The following is a 12,377-nucleotide window of genomic DNA, read 5'->3' as shown; positions in this document are numbered from 1 at the left end:
TTATTCATAAATTCTTATTTTAGTCAATTATTAATTAATTAATAAAAATATGTTATAGACTATTCCGTCCGATAATATACTCGCAAACAGATGTATTATAGAAAGACTATTTCTATAATAAGTTTGTAAACAAATATCGTTTTCCAACTCCAAGGAATACTAATTATATGTATGCAATTGATGAATATGTAGTAGTAAAAAAGAAATTGAAAATTAGGCGTATCTGCATTATAAGAATTTGAATAATGACACCAACAATATAACAGAATACAAAACAGTACATTATAAACTTCTAACAGACATCAAATTGACAGGTTCGAGAATCGATCAACTTAACGAAATCCCTTGACATAAAACAAGATTTTGATTGAAAACTCAAGAAGACAACCTAACTATAAAGATCATCTTCATCAGCTGCACCAGCGGAAGATGCAAAAGGATCCGATGCAGCAACGCCACTGCTGTTCTCAGTAAACCGGAATTCAGTACCAAATCCTCTCGACTGCTGCAATGTCTGAGCAAATGACTGGTACTTGCGAATGTCAGCATCGCTCACACTCCTCCTCGCATACTTCATTGATTCCTCAAAATGTGCTGCCTTTATCTCAGCCACCTCGTCTTCGAGGTCCTCCTCCATGGCCTCCGGATTCTCGCTTCTTCTTCTCTCTCTTTCAATATCCTGAAATGGCAAACTCAAGATTCAAAATTCTGTATCTGACAAATATAAACTATTATATATAAAAAACTATAGCTGATTTAAAGGCCACAATACAAATTTTTTCAAATTATATACCGATATAAAGAACATGATTCAATCATTTGCCCACACGTGCAGTCAACACACAAGTACAACAGTAAGGGAAATTCTTGTAATTGGTTCACCTTGTTACTCATAGAAATCAAATACATGAACATTGATTTTACGACTAATAATAAATAAGTAACTCAAATTTTCTTAAATGTACAAGCAGTTAATTTGCCACATTTGAATTGTTGGCACAAACAGGATTTCATATGCAATTGTAGGCTTGTAGCAACACATGATTATAAAGATAACTTAGAAGTAATGAAATGTTACGCGTAATGACTATTGAGTATGCAAAGCAACTGGAAAAGACAAACCTTTTCAATGTTCTCTCTGATAGCATATTTGCATGCACGTTGGCATATTTCTGTGATGTCGGCACCACTAAACCCTTGAGTGTACTTAGCAAGGGCTCTTAAGTCCACATCTTTTGAAATAGGTGACTTTCTTAAGCATGCTTTGAAGATTTGGTGGCGTGAGTCCTCATCAGGAAGAGGGATGTAAATCAACTGATCAAGACGGCCAGGACGAAGCAGTGCGGGATCAATAATATCTGGCCTGTTGGTGGCACCAATAATGAAAACCGTTTTCTTGGCATTCATACCATCCATTTCAGTAAGAAGTTGATTCAGTACTCGATCAGCAGCACCACCAGCATCTCCTACGCTACTTCCTCTCTGAAAGAAAAAAAGAATCGAACTTGGTGAGATATAAAAAAGCATTCAGCATGGATATTGCAGATACACATTGAAAGATAAAAGAACCTGAGTTGCAATTGAGTCCAATTCATCGAAAAATAGGACACAAGGAGCAGATTGACGAGCCTTGTCAAAGATTTCTCTGACATTGGCCTCACTCTCTCCGAACCACATTGTAAGCAATTCAGGACCCTTGACGCTGATAAAATTGGCCTGACATTCATTGGCAATGGCCTTGGCCAACAAAGTCTTTCCACATCCAGGAGGTCCGTAAAAAAGAACCCCCTTAGAAGGTGACATGCCAAATTTTTCGAACTTCTCAGGATGCTCCACTGGATATTGAACAGTCTGCAAGAAAAATCGGTCCATTCATCAAAGAATGAATTACAACTTCCAGCATTGTAGAAATAGAAAATCAACAGAAAGGACATCGATATATTGAAATACATATACCTCTTGGAGTTCACGTTTGACATTTTCGAGGCCTCCAATATCTTCCCAGCTAACATTAGGAACTTCAACCACCTACAACCCTCAGTGATGCATTAATTAAGATGTTGATCGAGATGAAAAATTCAACAAACAAGGTTCAATAGGAGTTACACATACTGTTTCACGTAGAGCCGAAGGATTGCTAGTTCCGAGAGCGGTCTCAAAATGTTCATTAGTAACAGCCATGGAATTCAGTATTTCTGCATCAATGGAATCGTCCTCCAAGTCAATCACGTCCATCTTCTCCCTGATGCATTGAAGGGCAGCCTCAGTGCATAGAGCAGCCAGGTCGGCACCAACATAGCCATGTGTGTTCTTGGAAATTTTTTCCAAATCAACCTGCAACATCATCAGAGGTTAGATTGGCAGAACAAAATGTGCGATAAAGTAGCAAAAAATCATTAAGAGTTCAGATGATTGAGAACAAAAGCTTTGATAAGTACTGATGGGTTTAATTCAATAAAGAGATAGAAATTTTGAGTTTTACATCTTCAGCAAGCTTCATGTTCTTTGTGTGGATACGAAGTACTTCAAGACGCCCAACTTCATCAGGAACACCAATGTCTATTTCCCGATCAAATCTCCCGAACCTCCTCAGGGCAGCATCGATGCTATTGGGGCGGTTTGTGGCACCAATTACAATAACATGGGCACGGGATTTGAGTCCATCCATCAACGTTAGGAGTTGGGAGACTATCCTTCTCTCAACCTCTCCATGTGTTTTCTCTCTCTTGGGGGCGATTGAATCAATTTCATCGATAAAGATGATGGACGGAGCATTCTTCTCAGCTTCCTCAAATGCCTTCCTTAGATTGCTTTCACTTTCTCCAGCTAATTTAGACATTATTTCCGGTCCATTGATACAAAAGAAGAAAGCACCGGTTTCGTTTGCCACAGCTCGGGCTATTAAGGTTTTTCCAGATCCCGGAGGTCCATAAAGCAGTATTCCTTTTGGAGGCTTGACACCAATTGATTTAAAAAGCTGTGGGTGCCTAAGTGGCAGCTCAACCAACTCACGGATTTGAGCCATCTGTTTGCGAACACCGCCAACATCGTCATAGCCAACCTCATCCAGACGATCCTCATCCTCCCTTTTTACTGGCTCTCCCTCACAGAATATTTCAGTATCCGGGGCAACAACACAGTACTCTGAAGGATCAGACTCAATGATCTTAAACTCCACACTTCTCATCCCTCCCCTCACAAGAAACAGGTCGCCTTTCCTTACCGGTCGGTATGCTTCAAGGAAGTATGCTGCATGTACGATAGGAAAAGTTAGAAATACTAACCAGAAAATAAGGAAAAAAAGAAAGGTAACTTCTGAATTTGGATATTTTCCAGATTTATTTCATACTGATACACGAAACCTAAATTAACTACATTATGAACTTACGTTTAAGGTAAGCATCGAAAAGATTTCCTGTAACCCCTTCAATTGTATCGTCCACTGGAAGAATGTGGACTCGCTTCCCATATTTCACATCAGCACATTGATGGACAGAAACCACATCTCCAAGTCTAACCCTGAGGTTGCTTCTCACAACCTTGTTCATCCGAATCTTTGGTTCATCACAAGTATCATCAGCAAGGGCAATGCAAATTGTATCCTTCCTTTTCTTACCCTGTATCATAATTTTAACAAACAACTAGGAATAAACTCTAAAATAGCATATAAAATCCATGAGATATCATATAACTAAACCATTGGATTCTTAAGATTCCAAGTGGCAATAGGAAATGGTGAAACTAAATTAACGTAATAACATCTTAAGAACCAATTAAAACACAAGTCCCTCTGTAAATTACAAGAACAGAGAAAACAAAAGCAAATGAATCTAAGTTGCTGATGGTATATGCAACAATTTGTAAAGTTGAGTGAAATCACTATTAATGCATTACCAATAACTTAGGCGATTATGCCCGAAGCAATAAGTCAATACACAACTCAAGGTTGCAAAGATCTACCAGCCTGTATGAGAAACAGGCATACCAGACTATTTTTTGGTGATATAACTCAAACTGCAGGTATGAATTCCCAACTTTCCGGCATTTGATATCGGTTGTTCCAAAGTTCTATTTCATGAGTTACTTAAGCTTTTACCAGTACCGTGATATCTAATTTTTCCATTGAGCTTCCATGACTGAGCTCCATAAAAAGACATATCAGCACCGTATGAGGTGCAATAATAAAATAATATTCTATTAGAAACTATGCACATACTTCACAAAGAAATGAGATCAACAAAAACCCACAGGATAATTTGACCTGGAAAACAGGATAGCATCATCAATGATAGAGCACATGACAGGGTAGTATGCATAAATCTTTTATTACTATATACTTGAGAAACATAATTTCACCACCTAAAATTTTTCAACTTCATAACCCCAGTTCCTACAAAATCCTGGCTCCTGGCTACATCGCCCATGGAACAACAACTCAATTATAATTTAAAAAAAACAGCTATTATTAATCAAACACCAAGAAATTTTGCTCTGTGGCCATTTTTCAATACGAAAACAAGTAGCAGAATCACAGAATTCAGAATTAGTCCAGCGACGATTCCCAAATTCAGAATCTCCTACTCTTTCCACTCACTCAAACTTAGTTATTCAAGGACAACGCAGAATAGGCAACAAAACCCACAAAATTATCCCAACGACAAAATACTACACGTGAAAAAAAATGTAAAACCTTGATCAAGATAGTGTCTCCGCGGAAAAGCTGAAGCTTTTCCATAGTTTCAGGGTGAAGCGACACCACAGAATTATCATCATTAATAGCCTCATCAACCACTAATCGATTCGGCGCCTTCTTCCTCTCCAGAATCGCTGTACTAAAATCCCTTTTCGTACCTTTTCTGCACAGAAAAACAAAATCCCACAAAAATTCAGCAAAACCCAGGAAAAAAAAAGAGATCTGAGAATGTATAGAAACACTTACGAATCGGAGGATTCGGCTTGATTGCTCATGATGTTCTGAAACAACAATTCTCTGATGCAGGTGAGAGATTTATGTAAATTGTGCTGGGGCAAGAGAATATCAATCAAATTTTATAAGAAGCATTTCTTGTTGAAAAAGAAAAGGGTAAAATAAAATAAAAATAATAAAAATCGTTGCTTTGTGCCTTTTTTTAACGATGCTTTCTTCGTTGCGGCGGATTCGAATATTAACATCTGGGATTGTAAATAAATCACAATAAAAAAATTTGAATCTAAAAATTATTATTATTATTATTTGTTAAAATTTGGAGATTATTTGTGTTCTAGAATGTTCCTTAATCTTATATTAATTAATATAATAATATGGAAATATGGCCAAGAATCCCCATATTTTTTGAATCGTTTTTAATCCCAATGTTCACATATGAGTTGAATTGACGGGCAACTCTTGGTTATCCACATCAAAGAAAATCCAAATAAAAAAAAAATAATTAGATTATAAAATATAATGTTATTCTAGTAAATTATCAAACAAATCTTATAAAAATATCATCTCTCATGCCCACAATGTTAAAGTAATCACTAGTTTTTTTTATGCAAAACTTTGAAGATATTATGTCACACATCTTAACGAAGCACGAAACTTTTGATTCGATGATATGATCTCTCTTTCATTTTATCTCGGTAGGTTTTTAGTTTCCTCACTTCAACTATTCTTCTTTTAAGAAGATGAAGAAAAACTAGCATACATATACCCCTGCACATTTCTGGTTTGGTAATACTAATTTCACAAAATTGGATGGAAAAACAAAAAATACATGGAAATTTGATTTATGTTTAAGGAAATTATAGAAATCAATAAATATTATCGAAACATGTAACCATAATAAAATATTATTATACTTTTAAGATGCCTACAAGCTACAGCAAGGTGTGAACAATATACAAATTTTGACCATTTATATGTTCTCCACGAAATTTTGACATTTTGGGGGAAAAATGAAAGTGTTATTTTGATTTGAAAGGTCAAGATTCTCGAAATTTGGGTGTCTGTTAAATTTAATTTCATGATTTTTTTTCATTATACTAAGGTTTAGCAGCAAAAATCATCCTATACATTTATAATTTCAAGATTCAAGAAAACAAGCTGCAAAGGAAGAACTACCTTGCTATAAATTAAGTTACAGCAGAAGCATAAATTAAATAGCTTGCTGACAAAGATTTACTCCATTGGGAACCCAAACATGTTTTGCAGATTGATCCTGAATCTCAACACTTGCTCCACCTTTCTTCTTCGTCTGAATCTTGATTTCTTCCATGAACAAGCTGAAGTTTTTCTCCGACGATCCGTCGCTCGGCAAGGCGTTTTTCAATGTCCTCCTCACATCCATGACTGCCTTCCTCAGCTCCTCCGAACTCGTCCGGCTCATCAAATACTTGATCTTTTCCGCCACTTCTTCACGGGTGATCGTCTCCCTGTCGCATAGATTGATCCCGATCCTCCAGTCGTTGACGACCAACTTGCGGTTGGTGAACTGATCCGTGAACAAAGGGAAGCAAATCAAAGGAATGCCGCACCATATGCTTTCAAGAACGGAGTTCCATCCACAGTGGGATAAAAAACCTCCAATGGCACGGTGCGAAATGACTTTAATCTGGCTGCACCATTGAATAATCAACCCTTTTCCTTTCATTTCACTTTCGAATCCAGCTGGGAGAAAATCAATCTCATCGGAGCTCACAATATCAGGCCTAACAACCCACAAAAAATTCACCCCACTTGCTAATAGTCCATGAGCTATCTCCCAAATACCCTGTCTAGTAATGGTGTGAGCATGGCTACCAAATGAGACATACAGAACGGACCCATCCGGCTTCGAGTTTAGCCACTGTGTACAGTCTGACTCGGACCACAGGCTCGTGGAAACCGTCTGGTTTGTGAAGCTAGAGACGATAGGACCAATAGCATAAGTAGGCTGTTTCTTGTGTAGGGCTGAAAGTGTTTGTGACTCCAGTTCTTGAACAGTGTTGCAGATTATAATATCAGCTTTCTTTATGTCCTCAAATGCTCGGTAAATCACCCGATGCACCACCGTCCATATGTCGGCAGCTTGGAGGTAGGACATGAGATCGGTTGGCTTGATCGCCTCAACTCCGGGTATGTAATCGATCATGTCCTTCCTATTCTCTATAAAAATACACATTCTTTAGTTAGGCAAGAAGGCTGATATCTCAAACAAAAAGGTTCAATCTTTATGCATAAGTTCTCAACACTAGTTCCACCCACAATGTTCGCAACCTCTAAATTCAAGATAGACCAAGATGCATCAAAAACCATAATCTTGGGCTTGCCAATATTTCAATTTGCAAAGTTGGCATACAATACATAGGAAATCGACACAAGCTAAAGGTAAAAAGAGAATGAAAATCCCACAGGAAATCAAGAAAATTGAAAAACAGAGCACTAACCGGCGGAGGCGAAGTGGCCATTTGCCTTGAGCAGGTCCAGATGATAATACATAGACAAAACCAGAGCAGGCTCCGTCCAAAACGAAACATTGACCAAATCATGCTTCCGCGCGATCTCCGAGCCCCAAACGTAGAAAGTATCCGCAATCAAACACGTAGGAGGCGGATCAGACTTGCACAAATCCGCCACGAGCTCGTCCACGTGAGCGGAGAAAACGTGGAGCAAGCCCTCCACGAACTGGTCGTGGTTGGAAGATCTGTCGAACGAGAGAGGAAACCCGTCGGACAGCGTGGCGTAGCGGATGTCCAGGCCCGAATCCCGGGCTTTGGTGAAAATGTCGGCGCCGTTTGTCCGCAGCTGGGCCCTGGAAATCCTGTAGTGCACGGATTGCGTGTTGACGAAGGTGATGGTGAAGCCATGAGACGCCAGCTTCATGGCAAGATAAACGAAGGGGTTGATGTGACCCTGGTACGGGTACGGGATCATTATGGCGTGGGGCCTCCGATGGGTTCCGGCCATTTTCGCTTGTTGTACGGTGGATTTGGGATATGGGTTTCAGGTGGAGAGGATGCAAAGGAGGAAAATATATTGGAGCGTGGAGAATTTGGTGGGCGTTTTGTGTGTGAAAATGGCAGTGTCTGAGGCTGAGGACTGTGTGTCTTCGCATTTACATCTGTCGGAGAAAAGGGCTGATTAATTTTTTTAATGTTATTGGCTAACTACCACTGCATCTGCAAGTGCAACTTGGTGGTTGTGGATTATTATTATTATTAAATAAATATTCAGAACAAATACATTTTTTTTTATTATTTCACTTTTTAAGTTTAAAATATGGGGACCATTACTTCTCTCTTTCAGACTTTTGTGTCAAATATCAATATCCGTCCATCAATTTTTTACATTCACTTCTTAATTTGTAGTATATAGCATTAACAGGCAAAATATCTTATCATTATCGGATAATAAATGTTTATCCATTTTCTACGCCCTCAACCATTTTGTTATAAATATTAAGTAGAGTAAACTTTTATTTGGTAACCATTGATTTTGTAAAAAATAAAATAAAGGCTGAAAAATATTGCTTATAAGCAATAATGAACACTATATACCTAAACCATTTATTATGTACTGAGAGTGTAAAAATGTAAACTGTAATAAGTGATTGAGTAAAAAAAAGTTTCAAAAAATTTTCTTGGTTTATCTTCTGATTTTGTTATTTGATTTATGTACATTAAAAAATAGTGATAATTTCATTTTTTATAAGAGAAAAAAATAATATAATAATTATAATATTTGTGGTGCATTTAATAGAGTGACAGGGCCGTTCCTATTTGGAGCAGTGTTTTCATAACTGGACCGGTGATCGAACCGATTTACTTGAAAAAAACGGTCCAACCGGTCGGATCGTTTTAACCGGGCGGTCGAACCGGAAAATCGTTTATATAATTTAATATAATAAATAATATATTTTAAATTTTAAAAACTCAAAAATTATATAAATAGACAAAAAAAATATATTTAACATATTTTGAAAACTAAATAAACATTTAAATATATTCAAAATAACAATGATAATTATAAATTATTTAAATAATAAATTATTTAATTTTTAAAAAACAATAATTATTAAAATAATTTTTTAAATAAAGTAAAAATTCTAAATAATAATGTATATATATATATAAATAATAAATTTAAAGTTTTAAAAATAAAAAAAAATCTTAAATTTTAAAAAAATAAATAAAAAAAATTCGGAAAACCGGTTTTCCGGTTCTTGACCGGTCCAACCGGTTCTTGACCGGTTTTGACCGGTTTTGACCGATTGGACCGGTTTTCCGATTTTTGGAGTTGGTCCGGACCGGAGAACCGACCGGTTTTCGGTCGAATCGGTCGAACCGGCCGGTCCGGTCCGGTTCCAAAAACATTGATTTGGAGGCCGAAGAGTTGTCCGACTCGTGTGCATTTTTTTTCTCTCTTATTTCGTGACTCTAAATATTATATCGATTCCACTTGAATGCTACGTTGTGATTAAAATTTTGAAAATGGTTTGTATTAGAATCTTTGAAGTAATAAAATTTACGGTGTGATACAATTTTCTTAATTTAAAAGTAGATGCGATGTGTACAATGGAAGAGTCTATGTTATCACATGGTTACTGCCTGAAGATCCAACAATTTTTTTTTTTTTTTTGCATTTCAAATATTCATATGAACATCTAAAATTATAAACAATGTTCATGTGCTAACATTAACTATTCCGTGTGAAACCTTTTTGTGACTATATGGTTTTATCAATTATATACCGTCCATATGTTATAAATTATAATATAATATGGATGTAAAAAGATAAATTTTTTTTATGAATTTGTTACTCATGGACAGACAAATTGAGACAACCGACAAGTTGCTGGGGTAGGAATTTATGGGGGGTCGCATAATGGGGAAAGAAAAGTTAATATGATCTTTTGAAGTGTTGTATATATTCCACAAATAATTAAAAGGTTCAATTATTTTTTGTGAATAATTCCTTTAAAAAATATCAACACATGTAAATACTGGGAACGTTGGTCTTGTATAATATTTTAAGAAACGATATATATTTCAATGTCGTTTCTCAATCATATATGGAAATTAAAAATCATATATATATATATATATATATATATATATATATATATATATTATATCCGATAAAAAAAAATCATATATATATATATATATATATATATATAGTGTTGATCAAAACGGGCCCAAGCAATAACGTGGCCGGGGGTGGATTATATATATTTCTTGAAGCGCTAAAACAATAATTTTGCCATCAACAAAGTATATGGCCGATCGACATGGCAACAAAAGAGACATATATATTGGAGTGGCAATTACTTCATTATATTAACAAAACATGCATAGGTAATATTTGAGAGAGTTTTTTAAAAGCACTTCTCAGCTTATCTGTTAACAAAAATTTAAAATTTTGTGAAATTTTGTTAACGAAAAGCTGAGAAGTGCATGCTTACTAGAAGCTCTTCCAAACACTACCATAATCTCATCATAATCAACTTATAAGGAATATTAATGAGAAATTGGTTGGCTGAGGATTTGTATATGTACAAGGTTAATTTCATGAGTGGATCAGCTTAATTAATGAAATACAAATGGATTCCCAGGGAGCAACTTGATATCATCATCAAGAAGTCACTGAGAAAACCAATGTTAATTCCCAGTATCCATGTCGATCGTGTGTTGTACAGAAAAATCGGCCCAGATACAACTACTTGGTATCGATTTCGCTTGCATATTAATAGTACTGATGCTTCTGACCCAAATTGTTTAAACATAAAATTTAAAAGAATGGTTTATAACGAGCTATCATGAATACTTATAGCAACTTGAATTTATCGTTGAAGGACGTACGGATACTATATAAGTTATTATAGGCCCCCATTTTGGAATTGTGTTTATATATACGCGGCTGGCTATTTCTTGATCTTGAAGAGAGTAATGGTTAAATCCTTAAAATCAGCAAGTTCAAGGTTCTTTTAATCTATTTTATGATTGATATTCTTGCAACATATACATAGGAAGAATGAAACTGTTTTGACAGTAATTGAACATGCATGACTCGAGCTTGATGGAATTAAAGTAGTGGATCTTAATTAACAGCTGAAAACAGCATGAAAACATCCTCATCTTTCCCATTTATATATCCAAGAATCTTGATTTTCAAATCCTTCACGAAACCAAGAACTGATGATCCTGTTCGAATAAATTCAATGAATTAAAATTTAATATTGTAACCATTGTTTAAGAGTTGAATTGAATATGCTTAATTAATACATGAAGTTAATGTGAAATTGAAATAGGTGGAATGCATAGAGTATTAGGACTCTATATAAATGTCTCCAACCTCATTAAAAGAAAAAACACAACAAAGATTAATAACAAAAGGTTTCTTTTTATTTTATGTTATAAAGGGTTAAAGGGTGATCACGATCATGCATACTTTCTGTTCGCCGGAATAGCAAGTTTGTGTTTATTTGCTACTGGTACGACCGTTGTATTCTGGGAGACAGACGTCTATACGATCCTCAAAACACCGTCGGTGAGGAGGCGAATCTGTTTTAAGGAAACTGTGTTCTTCACAGGTCTTGGTCACCTACTTGTTAAATTCATTGGAGCCTACCACATTCTTATTCTTTTGATTATTTTATATTTATGAAATTAAATATATAATTTCATTTAATTGTTGAAATTAAATATATTATTTCTAATATATTTGTTCCTCTTTTCATATCCGACTAACAATCTTAAAACAGATTCTTTTCCCAAACATTTGATCGTTTGAGTTGTATTTTCAGACATGGACACTGATTCAATTGTATCAACACCAAAGGTGACTCATTCTGTTGCCAACGTGTCAGCAGCACCAGTTAATGTTCATGCTGCTACAGTGCCGATTAACCATGCTGATAAACCGGAAAAATTCGATGGATCGAATTTTAAGAGGTGGAAACAAAAGATGTTCTTTTATCTCACCACCTTGAGTTTGGCAAGATTTTTGACTGAGGATACTCCCAAATCAGCTGAGGGTGAAGGAGATATGCAGGCTGTTAGTCCGGTTGATGCATGGCACCATTCTGATTTCTTGTGTAGAAAGTACATAATGAATGGCTTGGCTGACTCACTGTATAATGTCTATATTGATAAAAAGACAGCTAAGGAATTATGGGAGTCATTGGATCAAAAATATAAGTCTGAGGATGCCGGAGCCAAGAAATTTATTGTTGGCCGGTTCTTGGATTATAAGATGGTGGACTCCAAGACTGTGATCAGTCAAGTTCAAGAGCTTTAAGTCATCTTGCATTAGATTCATGCCGAAGGTATGGTGTTGAATGAATCTTTCCAAGTTGCAGCTATTATTGAAAAATTGCCTCCGGGTTGGAAAGATTTTAAAAATTATTTGAAACACA

General features: G+C 35.9%; 2 protein-coding genes across 2 annotated transcripts; both read right to left on the bottom strand.

Moving 5' to 3' along the window:
- Positions 1-206: 206 nt before the first annotated feature.
- Positions 207-5,130, bottom strand: LOC140893453 (cell division control protein 48 homolog E). Its single transcript, XM_073302522.1, has 9 exons — positions 4,940-5,130; positions 4,691-4,856; positions 3,389-3,617; positions 2,483-3,249; positions 2,113-2,334; positions 1,957-2,028; positions 1,570-1,851; positions 1,123-1,482; positions 207-679 (listed from the first exon to the last, which is right to left on the bottom strand). The coding sequence occupies exons 1-9, from the start codon at positions 4,966-4,968 to the stop codon at positions 389-391; spliced, it is 2,418 nt and encodes an 805-aa protein (XP_073158623.1). The 5' UTR covers positions 4,969-5,130; the 3' UTR covers positions 207-388.
- Positions 5,131-5,991: 861 nt separating this feature from the next.
- LOC140893454 (UDP-glycosyltransferase 86A1-like) lies at positions 5,992-8,110 on the bottom strand. The gene is made up of 2 exons (XM_073302524.1): positions 7,408-8,110; positions 5,992-7,126 (listed from the first exon to the last, which is right to left on the bottom strand). The coding sequence occupies exons 1-2, from the start codon at positions 7,925-7,927 to the stop codon at positions 6,138-6,140; spliced, it is 1,509 nt and encodes a 502-aa protein (XP_073158625.1). The 5' UTR covers positions 7,928-8,110; the 3' UTR covers positions 5,992-6,137.
- Between the last annotated feature and the right edge of the window lie 4,267 nt (positions 8,111-12,377).

Source organism: Henckelia pumila, chromosome 3 (genome assembly GCF_033568475.1).
Source record: "Henckelia pumila isolate YLH828 chromosome 3, ASM3356847v2, whole genome shotgun sequence".
NCBI classification, from domain to species: Eukaryota; Viridiplantae; Streptophyta; class Magnoliopsida; order Lamiales; family Gesneriaceae; genus Henckelia; species Henckelia pumila.
This window is presented reverse-complemented; position numbering and strand designations above follow the sequence as displayed.